Raw genomic sequence first — 16,388 nt, 5'->3', positions numbered from 1 at the left:
TTTCTCAATCCTCTGGCTTCCCTCTAATCTTTGCCACATTGTATGCTTTTTCTTTTGTGCTGTCCCTGACTTCCTTTGTCAGCCATGGTTGCCTCATCACCCGTTTAGCATGCTTCTTCTTCCTTGGGATGAATTTCTGCTGTGCCTCCCAAATTACCCCCAGAAACTCCTACCATTGCTGCTCCACCATCTTCTTTGGTCAGCTCTCCTTCCAATCGAGTCTGGCCAGTTCCTCCCTTACATCTTAGTAGGTACCTTTACTCAACTGTAATGCCATTACATCTGATTCCAGCTTCTCCCCACAGACTGTAGGGTAAATTCTATCATGGTCACTGCCCCTCCTCCCCACTTCTCCCCACCCCCACCCCAAGGGATCTAGAGGTTCCATCAGCTGCCTATTCAAATCTGCCTCTTTACACATCAAATCTAGAACTGCCTGTTCCCTAGTCAGCTCTACCACCAACTGCTCCAAAAATCATTTCATACAGTCCATAAATTCCTTACATTGGGATCTACTACCAACCTTATTTTCCCAGTTCACCTGCATGTTGAAGTCCCTCAAGAGTATGGATGTCATGCCTTTCTTACGTGCCTTTTATTCATCTCATGTATTTTCTTCTCGACCTTCTGACTACTGCTAGAATATCTGTAACAACTCCCTGCTGGATCTTTTTTCTCCTACCTTTGCAGTTCTTCAACTCTACCCATATAGTTTCTCACCTTCTACCCGCTATATCACTTCTTGCTATTAATTTAGTTCATTTCTTACCAACATCGCATCCAGACATCCACTGCCCATCTGCCTGACCTTTCAATTGAACAAGTATCCTTGTATATTTAGTTTCCAGCCCTGATCCCTTTGCAGCCACAACTGTGGTAACCAGTACCTGCCATTTTCAATCTGCTCTGTGTTTACCTTGTTTCATATACTACTTGCATTTAAGTACAACACCCTCAGTCCTGCCTTCACTACCCCCTTTCTCACAGTTGTCTCCTGATGAGCTGTGTCTCCAGTTAGATTCTTGGCCCTTTCCATACTCTGTCCTATTACTTGTTCTGGAATCATTGACGTCTGCTGAGCTGTCCACTTCTTTAACTTCTTGCATTATTTTCTGTGGAATTAAACCTCTAAATGACATTAAGTTTAACTTGAAATAAGGGATAAATATAAAACAGAAAATGTTTTCAATATTGCTTACAATTGTAACACAAACAGGTTATTCACTCCATATTAATTGCCAAACTCGCACCCTGCTCCCATGTCAACTAACTCTCCACACACCTCCTTCGGTCTGATTTTATTTATTTATTGTTAAAGGTAATATGGTCTATGCTTCTTTCAACAACACACACTTAGAAATCATTTTCTCTGCTTTTTAAATTACATACACTAAATCGTGTATCCATATCTGTTCATTGTAGGTGCTCTACCACTAAACAGTCCATTTCTATCTAGAGAGACAAACAGGAGGCTGGAAGAACACAGCAAGCCAGGCAGCATCTGGAGGAAAGGAGCAGTCAACATTTCGGGTATAACCCTTCTTCAGGACCATTTCTATCTGCTGTGTTCAATACTAGCATGAATTTAAACATTTTTACTATTATGTCCAACTCCCAACTGTTCTCCTGAACTAGTTCAATGTTTTTTTCAAATTTCCTTCATCAGTATTTGCTGAACCTAGTGAATCCATGCAATTCCTACTGTATGAACTTCCAGTGTTGTAAAACCAGAGCTACACACAATACTAAAAATGTGGCCGTGATGAGGTTATACACAGATTCATCATTGTTCCTTAACTTCTACTTCCTGTATCTCATTTTATCTACAATTCTCAAAATCTTCCATGTTTGAACATCAAATTTGTCCTTCTACATTGTCTGAATGGTAATGATCAAATCCTTCTCACCAAAAGGTAACACCTCATACCTGTAGAATTCAGAATTCTGTCATAACTTTTGATCATATCATCTTATAATAGCATCCTGCAGTTTACAACTCAACAATAATTAATTTTGCCTGATGTTCAATGTTTAGGTAGGTTTGGACGCCCATTTCCACCTAAATATTATTGTGATATATTCAAGAGAACTACTGACAACAAACCACTGAAATATTGCCATTTTCAATCTTTGCCCTCATCTCATACTGGGCTTTGCTCACTTCTAGCTAGTAATTAGACTAACTTGCCACGTTTTCACAAAGTCCATATGCTTAATCTAAAAGTCTGTGGTACTTGTCAAAATCTCTTTACATCTTTATTTAATTAAAATTAAAGCAGATCAAAAACATAATTAAACTACACTGTTGCCCCATCAAAGTCTGCTTCTAATACCAAAATGGAATAAACGGTCCTCATAAACTATAATCCCTTATCTGGGAAACTGAAATCATAAAAGAAGCACTAACAACCCAATTTCAGAATACCTTCCAACCACCTGGAACTTATTTCAGTAAGTGTTAAGCATTATCAAAGAAATTGTACACTAAACTCAATTACCCGAATACCTAGATAAAATATTCTTTAATCTCAAAACTTATGACAATTCTTGAATTACAAGCTGCATAGTTAGGGACCAATGAGATTAACTTAAAATAATTTTTAGGATTTGTTTAAATCATTTAATGTAAATGAAAGTAGCTACCAAAGTTTGTGTTAACTACAATATTCAATCCAGTTAATTGCTACATTTCAGCATCTTTTCAATCACTAAGGATCAGGTCCGAATAGCAACAATATAAATGAAGTATGTTAAATTTTAGTCAGTACACTCTGCTCTTAATTAAAAGTTCCTCAATCCATATTATGATAATTAAATGTTTAAACCTCCATCTCTCAGGTGGCTAAGTTGAAGTTTTGATAACACAAATTAATCAAAATTCTAACTTCTTGCTTCATATCAGCAGTACACTATGGCCGGATGGTCTAAAAGCTTCCTTGGCGAAGTGCAGAAATAATGTTGCGTGCATAAACATGTGCAATCATTATGTAAACCTGTAGGGGGAGGTATTGGTTTCAAAAGCAAACCTGAAAGTGAATTAATGTCTGCCCTAGAAAACACTGAATTAACATGGAGAAAGAGATATGAATGCAAATGCAAAAGTTTGTGTTAACCACAATATTCAATGCAGTTAATTACTACTTTTCTGTTTCCTCGCAATCAACAGAAAAGCCATTTAACTAAAACCATTCGACTCAAGACTTCAATTCAACTTTGATGCAAATATACCCAAAACAGTGAAATGCAAGAGGAGGGAGGAGTACTTTACTCCTGCAGGGTGAGATTATGGTATCATAAACCTCAAGAAGTCAATGGCAGAGAAAGCCTTCCATAGTTCAAGCCATGCCTGACAAAGAGAAACGTGGTCATTTCTGCCAGTTAATGTAGCTTCGGGACATTTCATCCAAAGTTTTTGAAGATAAAATCAGAAGTGGGATCCATTTGCTGATAGTTCTACGTTGTGCTGTTCCCAGGGCTCCTCCAAAAATGTATTAGCATGTGTCAGCCTACAAAGTGTATCAAGTCAGTACTTACTATTCTGCTATTACCACCTCCAAGATACATAGCTTCCCCAATCTTCAACATCACAATCACTAATTCCCCATTCATCAATAACTTGGAAATCAACAGTGACTTAGGGTATCAATTCCAGGACACAAAAATGTTGGGCTTTCTTGAAGGTGCAGGCCCCTCCAAAAAAAAATGTCAGGCAATGACAGACTATAACAAATTCACCTGCCTTGCAATCTAATTCCTGAACCAAGTCTGTGCTCAAGTACTTTAAGGAATTCTTAATGATTAACCAGTTTTTTTGATAATTAATGAGGCTCAGTAACAAAGGGCTGAATTATCGCTCCTGGGTTAAGAGCGCAGAGGTGAGGCAATTCCCAGTTCCACAAACCTTACTCAAGACCAAAAGCCCCACATAGCCAGATTTTTCAAATTGGGACAAGTATGCATGGGAGTCTAACACACACCACTACCAGCAAGAGTGCAAAAACAGCTAAAGAAACTGGGTTCATCCACATTTATACATATGCTGTTTCTTATTGACAATCCCAAACAGAACATGGTTTTCCAAAAAAGTCAATTTTCATCACCTAGTGGTGTCTCTTGATCTATCCAAAAGCATACCCCACCTCTTCATAAACCTCTTGATTGATCTAGTGTACAAATCACGTTTTGGTCATTCCATGTCCGAAAAATTGAACCTGACTGAAGGCAGTTACGTTTTAATATGTGCAGCTTCTTCAGTAGTCCACGGATGTGCAAATGCAACCCATCCCCTGCTCTTTACCCCACCAACACCTCAGCTCCACAGCAAAACATTCAAGTACTTATACACTTAATGGTAAGGTCCTGGGGAATGATGCTGAACAAAGACCTTGGACTGCAGGTTCATAGTTCCTTGAACATAAAGTCGCAGGTAGACAGGGTGGTGAAGAAGGTGTTTGTGTGCTTGCATTTACTGGTCAGTGCATTGAACTATAGGAGTTAGGAGGTCATGTTGCAGTTCTACAGAACATTGGTTAGGATACTTTGGAATTCTGCATTCAATCCTGGTCTCCCTGCAACAGGAAAGACATTGTGAAACTTGAAAGGATTCAGAAAAGATTTACAAGGATGTTGCCTGTGTTGGAGGGTTTGAGCTATAGGGAGAGGCTGAATCGACTGGGGTTATTTTCCCTGCAGCATTTCAGGCTGAGGGGTGACCTTATAGAAGTTTATAAGGTCATGACAGGCATGGATTGGATGGATAGTCAAGGCCTTTTTGCCCCCCAAGGCAAGCGAGTCCAAAACTAGAGGGTACAGATTTCAGGTGACAGGGGAAAGATTTAAAAAGGGACCTAAGGGGCAAGTTTTTCAGGCAGAGGGTGGTGCGTGTACAGAATGAACTGCCAGAGGTCGTGGTGGAGGCTGGTACAATTATAAAGTATCTGATGTGTATATGAACAGGAAGGTTCTGCAGAGATATGGGCCAAATGCTGGTGAACAAGACTAAATTAATTTAGGATATCTGGTCAGCATGGACAAATTGAAGCAAAGGGTCTGTTGCTGTGCTGTACATCTCTATGGACTCTAAGTGCTGGAATCAGGGGCATCTGTTTTCTGGCCTTCAACATCGTTTTGGTTAAGCTGGAGACACCCCTCTGCCATGTGAAAACTATGGCCAAAGTCTTCAACAGAATTGAGATTCTTTCTGCTCAGTTGAAGACAACATAGCATTGTAAACGCCTCAAAAATAAGGTCTAATATAGCATCGGGTACACGTCAACACCAAAGGTGTAAGTACTACTTCTGGAATTCTGCATATCCGCCAAGCACGGCACTGACAAGCTACATGCTACTTTCTAACCGAAGCCACTAGAGAATTGGTCTGAAGGCACACCACACCGGTAAATGAGCTATCCACATCATAAATTCTGCTTGTGGGAATTTCTCTGCAACTTGTTTACAAAATATCACACTGATGAGTTTCTTTAACACATGAGGCTAACCAAAAATCAGGGAAAATGTCATCACAGGCAGTTGTGAAACAAGAAAGATGGAGCAATTCTGGACAGGATCAACCTGTCCCAGTGGATCCTATATACAACTGGTTCTAATTGTCAACGTAGACATGTATTCTAAAAATTGTAATCAATAAATCAAAGATCATGCCATCAGGAGACAGAACAAGTTTCAAGCTTACGTCCAATTGCTGTTTTCCAACCAACGGGAAAATAAAACCAAGCTTTCCAATTCAGAAACCCGACTACAATTAAAAGAAAACGCAAAACGGCTAGATACAACTGCCATGCTTGGGAAACAGAAAAGTACATTTTCAAAGTAAAAGACAATAGCACAAATTAGTGAAAACACTTAAAAACCATAATTGACGAAAATTAATATACTTAAACTGAAATTGGATTTAAATTTTGACAATGTCAATATTGTCTCTGTATTGTTCCACATGCTTTAATTTAATTTCTACAAAAAGTACAATTACTGCACAAATTCTGTATCCGTGCAGAGGCATAAAATAACAACCTGGTGCATTCTCCACAATAAAGCCTCAACCAGAGTTAACTTCCCAAACCAATCAGCACCCCTTCGACATGCAGTATAAATTGGTGCTCCCTTCAAAATTTGCCAACTTTTTGTTTTAAGCAATGCAAGAGCTAAGTTATCTAGTCTGCATTCGCCCCTCTCTTTCCCTCAATTTTTGGCACAAGATTTCTGGAGCAATTAGGGATATGCAATTGACAGCAATGCTCACATTCGACAAAGCCATTTGAAAAAAATCTCAGCCACTGCACTTGATTCTGAGTTAAAACCATTCATAAGCAAAATATATGGAGACTTCTGCTTAATTAGATACTGGGAGGAGACTTAAAATCGTCCAAGTTGAACTTTAAATTCAAAATCCCTCCTCCGGTCTCTGCACATCAGCTTCATTTTTGATGTGGTAAACAATAAGTACTTACCTTGAAAGGAAATGGAAGACTCTAATCTGCAGTCACCACTTCACAGTACAAGACGCAATGGGTGCCCGAAAGATAACATTCATAAAAATATGTAGCGTTATTAAAACATCAAACCTGAAACACACCCTGATCAGAATTCTGAAAGGATACAATACCTTTGCTTGATTTATGGCTTCGTTCCGAAGACGCTGTTTATTCCTCTGTAATTTGTTAGGCATCATTGTCCCGGTTCGAAAGTCAAAGCTATTGAGATCGATACTGTTTCCGAGATAGCGAGCCAGCTGAGGCTTACTCCTGAACTTCTTACCACTTGGGCTGAAAATTGGAAGTAAAAAAAAATCTGGTTCTAGTACCAGGTGATAATACATGCCATTACTGTGGCCCAACAATACACACTAGGACTTAAATCAAGACAATGTATACGAGATAGAATATATGTATCTAACATATATATCACTTGGGATCCAGGGGAGCTAGCCAAATGAATGCAAAATTGACTTGAATGGAGGAGGCAGAGGGTGGTGGTAGAGGATTGTTTTTAAGAGGGCTCTTATTGTGCAGAAGTAAAGTCCCTACCCCAGGACTAACAGGACCGGGTTCAAATCTCACCTACTCCACAGATGTGTAACAAAATGTCTCAACAGGTTGATTAGACAAAAAAAAGGGCTGCTTTTCAGACTGGAGCCTGTGATCAGCTGTGCGCTCCAAGGGGTTGGGTCCTCTGCTTTTCATCATTTGGATAAACGATTTGGATGTGAATATTGGAGGTACAGTTAGCAAGTCTGCAGGTAACACCAAAATAGGTGATGTAATAAACAGTGAAGGTGGTTAGCTCAGAATACAACAGGACCTTGATCAGATGGGCCAATGGGCCAAAGAGTGGCAGATGGAGTTTAACTTAGATCAATGTAAGGTGTTGCAATTTGGTAAGGCAAATCAGGGCAGGACTTATACACTTAATGGTAGGACCTCAGGGAATGTGGCCAAACAAAGAGACATAGGAGTGCAGGTGCATAGTTCCATGAAAGTAGAGTCACAGGTGGGTGGTGAAGGCAGCATTTGGCACACTTGCTTTCACTGTTCAGAATATTGCATACAGACGTTGGGATGTCACGTTGCAGTTGTACAGGACATTGGTCAGGCCACTTTTAGAATACTGCGTATGATTCTGGTCATACCTCTATAGGAGGATGTTGCTAAACTTGAGAGGGTGCAGAAAAGATTTACAAGGCTGATGCCCAGTTGGTTTAAGTTATACGGAGAGGTGCATAGGTTGGGGTTTTTGCCCCAGAGCATCGGCGGCTAAGGTGTAGCTTTGTAGAGGTTTATAAAATCGTGAGGGGCATGGATACAGTGAATTGTTACAGTCTTTTTCCAGGTAGGGCAGTCCAAACTGCAGGACATGGGTCTAAGGTGAGAGGGAAAAGATTTAAAAAGGCTCTGAGGCGTAACTTTTAGATACAGAGGGTGGTGCACAAATGGAGCAAGCTACCAGAGGAACTGCAGGAGACTGGTACAATAACATAATTTAAAAGGCATCCAAATGGGTTTATGAACAGGAAGGGTTTAAAGCGACATGGGTCAAATGCTAGACAATGAGGCTAAGTCAGATTAGGATGTCTGGTGGCACAGATGAGTTGGACCAAAGAGTCTGTGATAGAATGCGTTTTTGTTCTACACAATGATTAGGACAACATCAATTTTTCACTCCAGGAAAGCTTTGTCTTTGAGAAATGGAGTTACAGTTAAAAATTAATACATAAATGCCATTATCACGGATACTTGGTATGGTTGGGCCTCCAATGTTTGTTTCCAACAGTGTGATAAAATGATTGTTTAGAGAAAGGAGTTTGTGACAGCCAGCAGTGGCTTTGCAATCGGTCGAATCAGCAACAATCGCATCAGTAAGAACGCCAGTAAAGCTAACGAAAGCATACATCACAGTACAGTGAACAAGCACTAATACATAGATCCCAATCTAGTTCAGAGAAGAACATTTCCCGACTGTATTTTCAATTCCCCATTCTCAATTTCATCCTACAGTTAGTACACACTGCTGCTACCGAATGTAGGTGGTGGGGCAAGTGGATGCTTGTGGATGTAGTGCCATTCAAGCAGGCAGCTTTGTCCCGGAAGTTGCCACGTTTCTTGAGTGTTGTTGGAGCTGCACCCATCCAGGCAAATGGGGCTTATTCCATTACACTCCTGATTTGTGCCTTGTAGATGGTGGACAGGGTCTGGGGAATCAGCAGGTGAGTTACTCACCAAAGTATTCCTAGCTTCTGACCTGCTTTTGTAGCCAATGTGTTTATGTGGCGGGTTCACATACGTGGACTTCAAGAGGCAGCATGGTCCACCCCTGCTCCTATTTCTTAGGTGCTTTCATAAAATAAAATGTAACTTTTTGTTCAAATTCTCTAATACAAATTGCTTTGAAGAAATGAGTACAAGTAAATTCTGAGTGCTAGATGAAAGTTATCTGGCTATAATTATGATTTGGCACATCATCAAAAATTCATTTACACCTGAATGCACCACATTTAACACTTGTTGTTTACTTGCTAACAACGTGCCCTTACATGGATTTCAATGTTGAGTCTATTGCTTTAGACCATGCCTGCCAGTTTGAGGAGGACCAGAATAACACAGACAGCAATTTCCTGATTTATAAACTGTTTTACTAGTTTCACTAGTTTCAAATAGTTCTCAAATATACATCACGAAAAAAAAGTTAATATTCTTGAAATACTGGTAACAATCTTATAAATTAAAGATAAGATCATATCCAAATGTAGTTGGAGTTCTTTAGAATTAATTAGAATTATTCACTTGCAATGTTTCATACACCTGGATGTGCAAGATACTACACACAATTAACCTATCCTATCAACCAACCTCACCCAGGATCTCACAACACTGTGCTACTGAATCACTAGTGCACATTGAGTCATACTTTCCAACAGCATAGGCCCACTCAAGCTCTCCTGTTCAGTGGTTCAGAGACTACACTGTCCTCCCAATTCCACCTCATTTCCATTCTTGTGCAATTTTCACAAAACAGCTGCATGAGCTGAGCTCAAACCCAGAATCCAGGTCTACAGTTGTACTTCCATCCTAACCTCACTCCAACCAAAACAGTCTAGGTTGAAATGGATGTTCTTCTTGCAAACTATAGAATTCTGCATCCAAAATTTCTTTCACTTTTATCATTGACCCCCAGCTTATTTGTCGATGAACTGACTTAAAAAAAGCAGGATATGATTTATGACTCACTCCATTACCTTAACAAAACACACATTCCAGCTGTCCTCACCATTGAAACAGTATTAGTAACTATTCTTCACACCCCGCTCCGTTGTCTGTAGTACAGATTCAAACCATCTTGACCCAGTTAGAATCTGAAAGTGGTTATAGTCATTCCACCATCTAAGGATTAATTCATCTAGTATTACTCCATTGCCGTGCCTCTTAGCCCTGCGTTTGTGTGGTTTTTCAGAGAATGATCTCATCTGCTTAGGAAAGCCTCAGTTGAACATCCTTCCACCATAGCTTCCAGATCCCAACCAGTTGCTGCATGAAAATTTCTCGAGTTTCTCAACTTCAGTCTGTGCCTTCTACCTCTCTATTCTTCTATCAATAGGACATTTCACCTCATCTAGACAGGAAAAAAAGCCGAAGACTGAATGAATTTGGAAGACAAGATCATCATCAAGGAAATGTTGGAGACATTATGAAGAGGGAATCAAAAATGGGGAAAAAGAGGAAATCAATTGGTTTGTTTTCAGAGAAAAAACAGGATGTGGATAAGAGGGAGCTAGTGCCGTGATGCATGCTGGATTGAAGATATGAAATTACTCGCAAGCATATTCATAGCCCAATTTCTTGGTAAAGGTATACCCTGCAACATTACAGCAAGCTAATGACACACCAGTGACGCTTTGCAGAGCACTGATATTTTCTACTTTTTTAAAAAAAGTATCATTCATGACAGGGCCAAAACTACAACCAGTACACAGTACTAATCAAACAGATGAGTCACTCTGGAACGTAAAGGTCAGCAGTTGACATTGCAGTATGGGATACATTCAAAAGAAACATTGGAAATAATGAAAGCTCCCCGGAGAACAAGATCCAGTTTTCCTACTTACAAGGGTCATGACAGGTCATTACGCAACTCGTACATTTTTTCCTACACTAAGTTCAGGGACTTCGAGAAAAAAAAGGAAAGACTGACTTCTTTTATGAAAGATCTGAATTCCATTTGCCCTAAGTGTTAATTTGTAGAGTGAAAAAACAATGGAACAGTGGCAGTGCAACCAGACATTGCCTTATTGAGAAGGAACACTTCTAGATGGGGAGAAGAATGAAGTAGCATTTCACAATCGGGGGAATAATACCATGCAGTTAGAATGGAAGGAAGTCATAGTCAAGCATTTCAGAAACTTGATAACCACAGTGCTGAGAAAGTACGGTAATTGGTACTGTACATGCTCCAAAAAGATTTCTTAGAGCACAGGGCATGTAATCCTAGCATTTGGGATAGGGAACAGTCCATTAAGTATTTGTGACTCAGAGTTCCACAGAATTCCCTCATCATGTACCACACCTCACCCTGACGTATGACAAATTGCTGCTGTGCTACTGTGGCCAGAGATCACTGGAGTTACGACACCATGACTCACCAGTGATCCACCCAGCAGCTAGACAGTCTGCAACAGCTCTTATCAAGAATACATACACAGTACATGCAGAATTATAGGGTGCTGAAATACAGATGATGATGTACATCAAGTTTGTCAAGGCTGGCTCACTTTGTACAAATGTGATTTCTGAGTGGTTCATTTAAGTACGATGCAAGAAAACAGACTTCTGGGAGGTGATACAAAAGAGTAATTCAGTACAGGGTATCGTGGATCAAAGTGCAAGAGTGATGCTGGAGCTGGTAGGAGATCAGCAACATGTTGGATTTAATTATGACCTTGAAATCAGTTACTTTTTTTTGTTAGTGCACATTTTAACTTTGCAGCTAGCACAATTGTAGGATCAGCATTATCTAGCACATTTAATGTAAGAAATGTCCAATGACACTTCACTGCCACTGCCCTGCTTTTTCATAGTCCTGCTTGTTTGTTTTTCAGATAATGATTAAATTCACTTTCAAAGCCATCTGTCTCCACTACACTCTCCTGACCTACTCTGTTCAGATCCCTCATAATTTTGAATACCTCAATCAAATTTCCTATCAAACTTCTATTCTCTCAAGAAAATGGTTGCAACTTCTCCAATCTTTCCACATAACTGAAGTTCCTTATCCCTGGAAACACTCAAGAATCTTTTCACCATTCCAACAATTTCACATCTTTTTTAAAATGCACAGTCCAGAACTACATGCAATACTCTAGATGAGGCCAAACTAGTGTTTATAAAAGTCAGTTTTACGTAGGCAGCTGACATCTTTGCCAGAGCAGCACTGAAAAATGAAAGAAGGGTGAATAAGAGTTTTGATACCCAATAAGGTTTTGCAGAGATGGGCAACTTTGCTGGCGTAGCAAAAGACCTTAGTGATCAATGGGCATAAAGTGTAAATTCAATTCTGAATCAAATAAGTCACTAAGATTTCTGAGTCCGGCTTAACTTGACCATATGGTCTGGAAGGCATGGACAGTGAGTGACAAAGGCTTGGACTTTATACTGAGGACATTGAACAAGGGCTTTGGATTTTTGAACAGTTGGAGAAAGCCACATTGAGCCAGAGGAGCAGTCTGACAAAGTGGATTCAAGGCAAATGGAAATGCTAATGCAGGATATTAACCCCATAGTTACAAAAGGGTATACCCTTGTGACAAGACCACACTTCAACATTAGACCCCATCAGCAGGAGAAATAGAAGTGTGGGATTTGCTTGGCAAAAGTACTGTATGAAGAGTTAAGCCTTAAGGAGACTTCTGAAAGTGCAAGTAGTTGTAAGATTTTGAAAAAAAATTTAAAAACTGAAATCCAAAATGCAGCAGCAAGAGGCTAAAAAGTTTGTCTCCCAATTGTAATCCAGGGCAAAGAAAGGATTGGAAAGTATAGAGAAACAAGAAAGGCGGTAACAAGAAATTTGGGCCACAGTAGAATTCAAAGAGGGCAAGGAAAGTTTACAATTCGATGCCAAGGGCCAAGATTTGTAAATCAATGCACTGGGAAATTCGGAGCCAGTGAAAGTGAGCTGGATGTGAAATTTTAAGCTTAGCATCAGATTATGGCATTTACAAACTATCAGCATGAGCTGCAGACTGCGTCTAGGAAGGGATTACAATTTTTGTTAGAACCGGACAAGACAGATCCAGTCCAGTCTCTCCTGTAAGAGCGGCACGGTGGCTCAGTGGTTAGCACTGTAGCCTCACAGTGCGAGGGACCGGGGTTCGATTCCAGCCTCGGGTAACTGTCTGTGTGGAGTTTGCACATTCTCCCCGTGTCTGCGTTTCCCGTGGGTTTCCTCCGGGTGCTCCGGTTTCCTCCCACAGTCCAAAGATGTGCAGACTAGATGGATCGGCCATGCTAAATTGCCCATAGTGTTCAGGGGTGTGTGGGTTATAGGGGGATGGGTCTGGGTGGGATGCTTCAAGGGGCAGTGCGGACGTGCTGGGCTGAAGGGCCTGTTTCCATACTGTAGGGAATCTAATAAAAATAATTATCTGCTCATCGACAGCTGGGCATCAGTCACTGTTGAGCTGAAAGCCAAACTGGCTCACCTCCAACTAGATACAAAAGACAATGCAATATACCTGAGAGTGCGAATCAAGTGTTGTAGTGGAGAGGTTAAGACGGGTGTCAAATGCATGCGTACAAAAACAGACTTCTTGTTTTCAGAAAATGTGAACAAAAATGACAGTACACGAAACTGGAGGTAAACTATTGGGTAAATAGGAAATTGGTTTGGAGATGAAAGAGATAATGAGAGAGATACAAATTGGCAGGATGTGACTGGTGGTATCCTGTAGGAATCTATACTAGGGCTGCAGCCGTTCATTATAGATGTGAATGGCTTGCAAACATGATTAGAAAGCTGTGCATCTAACTTTACAGTAGCCACTAATAAGTTAACTCTCAATTAGTATAGATGGAAACAGGAAGCTGTAAGGGGAGAATATTGGATTAAATGAATGGACAGAAATATGGCAGATACAGTTTAATGCAGGAAAGTAAGTGCTCATCCACTTTGGACTCAAGAAAGATAGATCAAAGTACTTTCTAAATAGTGAGAGGCTAGGAAATGCGAATGAGCAAAGAGTAGGGACACAAGAACAGAAATCAGTAAAAGTAAGTAGTACAAGACTGATTTTAAAAATCTTTATTCTGCATACGTACTGTCCTGCTTTGTGACATGTAGAAGATACGTTTAAAACACGTCTATATGTTTTTTATTGTATCAGCGTTCAAAGCCACATGCTGAATGAAAATATTGGGAAAGATCAAAAAATGAACATAAAGGTACAACATGTAATTTGGTCATTTTGGAGGCTTTCCCTCAATCCCATCTGTTTTCTCTCTTACTCTGGTAACTGCTGTTACTAATTAACTGTTAAAACCTAATTTAGAAAATGGCAGATCTGAATTATCTGAATGGCAGATCTGAGCATTAGAATTCAAAAGTGTCAACATTCAGTTACTAATAAAAGCAAGTACTGCGGATGCTAGAGATCTGAAACAAACACAATGTTGGAGAAACTCAGCAGATCATAAAGTATCTCTGGAGTGACAAACAGAGTTACTGTTTTGAGAAACTCAGTAGGTCTAGCAGCATCTGTGGGAAAAAAAGTGGAATTAACCTGTTGAGTCCAGAGATCCTTCTTTAGAACAGAGATGATGTTGCCGGGCATGCAGAGTTTCTCCAGAAATTTCTGTTTTTGCTTCAGATCTTTGGCATCCACAGTTCTCTGTTTTATTTTAACATTTGAGTCCAGTGTGACTTTTCTTCAGAATCTGAAGAGAACAGAAAATAAGTCATACTGGACTTGAAACTCTGTTTCTCTGTCAACAGATGCTGCCAGACCTACTGAAGATCAGTTAACTGTTGCCCAAACCTCTGATAAAGCGCAGCTTGGAAAAGGACATTTAGCTCAGAGCACTGCACCTCCTGAAGGACACATGTTTATTGGAATGGGTGCTATGGAGGTTTTCCAGAATCAGAATTGGGCTAAAAGGGTTGCAAGTGAAGGTTGAATAGATGAGACTTGTTATTTCTTTGAACACGGAAGATCAAAAGGTGACCTAGTTGTGGTGTTTAAGGTAATTGGATTACATCAAGCATTTCTGCCAGGGTAGACCAGCAGATTACAAGATGTAGGAGCAGAAGTAGGCCATTCAACCCATAGAGTCTGCAGTGCCATTCAATGAGGTCATGTCAGATCTGACAATGCTCAAATCTGCTTTCCTGACTTTTCACTATGACCCTTGATTCCCCTACCAATTAAAGATCTGTCTATCTGTCTCAGCCGCATTAGCTCTCGGTGGTAAAGAATTCCAGATTCAATATCCTCAAAGACAAAATAGCTCCTCATCTCTTTCTTAAATATGCGAACCCTCATTCTGAGATTATGCCTGCTGGTCCTAGGTTCTCCCACAAGGGAAAGCAACCTCTTCACATCTACTCTGTTAAGTCCCCAAAGAAACCTTGCATGTTTCAATATGGTGGCTTCTCATTCTTCTAAATTCCAATGAGTACTCGACTACTCGACTTTGCCTCATAATACAATTTCTCCATTCCTGGTATCAAACTCATGAACCTTCTCTTGGGCCGCCTAGAATGCCAGTATGTCTTCCCTTAGATAAAGCCCAAAACTGTTTGCAGTATTGCAGCTGTGTTCTGGCAACTGCCTTGTAAAGTTTTAGCAAAAGTTCTCACACTTTTATTCTCTAATCTGTTTTTAAAAAAGGCCAACATTCCCAGTGCCTTTCCTATTACCTGCTGAACTTGAATGCCAGCTTTTTGAGATTCATGGTCAAGGATTTCCACATTACTCTGTTTCACAGCTTTCTGCAATATTGTTTCATTTAAATAATATTCACTTTTCTATTCCTCCTGTCAAAGTGCACAATTTCATATTTTCCCACATTATATTCTATTTGGCAAGTTTTTGCCTACATTGTCTGCATCCCTCCACAGCCTCAGTGTCATCTCACTACTTCCCTTCCTACATATTTTTCTGCCATCTGCAAATTTGTCTGTAGTACATTCATTTTCATCATCCAAGTTATTAATATATATTGTAAATAACAGTAATCGCTGGGCCACTTTACTAGTTACAGGTTGCCATCCTGAAAATGCTATCCTTATCACAACTGTCTTCAATTAGTTAGCCAATCCATTACATCCAATGCCATGGGCTATCCTATTAAGTAGCCTAACGTGAGGCACTTCATCGAACGTCTTCCACTGCCTCCCCTTCATCCTGCTGGTTACCTCCTCAAAGAATTCTAGTAAATTTGTCAGATATAATATCCCGTTCATGAAACTCTGAGATTACAGAGCTCTAAGATTCCCAATAATCTGCTTGTTTCCCTGCTTGGCTTTTTGTTTTAAAATGAAAGTGTTACACTGGAAGATCAGCAATCCTCTGAAACTTTTCCAAGGATTCGCAGAACATTACTACCAACGTATTCAATATCTTTGTAGTTACGTCCTTTAATATCCTGGGATGCACACTATCGGGTCCATGCTATTTATTGGTCTTTCGTCCATTTGTTACGCCAACACTTTTCCTCAAGTGATAGCTATTGTACTTATTTTCTCTCCTCTTTTTCCCCCTTGATTATTTAATAATTTTGGAATGCTCTCAATTTCTTTTACCATGAAGGTTGTTGCAAAGTATTTATTCAAATCGTCTGCCATTTCCTGGTTGCCTATTCGTATTTCACCAGTCTCATTCTCTAAGA

The 16,388-nt window shown here is 40.0% G+C and overlaps 1 protein-coding gene across 3 annotated transcripts in view; it reads right to left on the bottom strand.

Moving 5' to 3' along the window:
- The window catches only part of LOC125454317 (methyl-CpG-binding domain protein 2-like), a 99,267-nt gene that overhangs the window by 77,369 nt on the left and 5,510 nt on the right, over positions 1-16,388 (bottom strand). For all 3 annotated transcript variants that reach the window (XM_048534941.2, XM_048534957.1, XM_048534948.2), the window contains exon 2: positions 6,623-6,782. In XM_048534941.2, coding sequence (XP_048390898.1) covers positions 6,623-6,782 — 160 coding nt within the window. The remainder of the gene's footprint in view (positions 1-6,622; positions 6,783-16,388) is intronic.

The sequence above is a fragment of the Stegostoma tigrinum genome, chromosome 1, assembly GCF_030684315.1.
Source record: "Stegostoma tigrinum isolate sSteTig4 chromosome 1, sSteTig4.hap1, whole genome shotgun sequence".
In the NCBI taxonomy this organism is placed as follows: domain Eukaryota; kingdom Metazoa; phylum Chordata; class Chondrichthyes; order Orectolobiformes; family Stegostomatidae; genus Stegostoma; species Stegostoma tigrinum.
The sequence above is the reverse complement of the archived record's forward strand: the minus strand, read 5'-3'. Positions and strand labels throughout refer to the sequence as shown.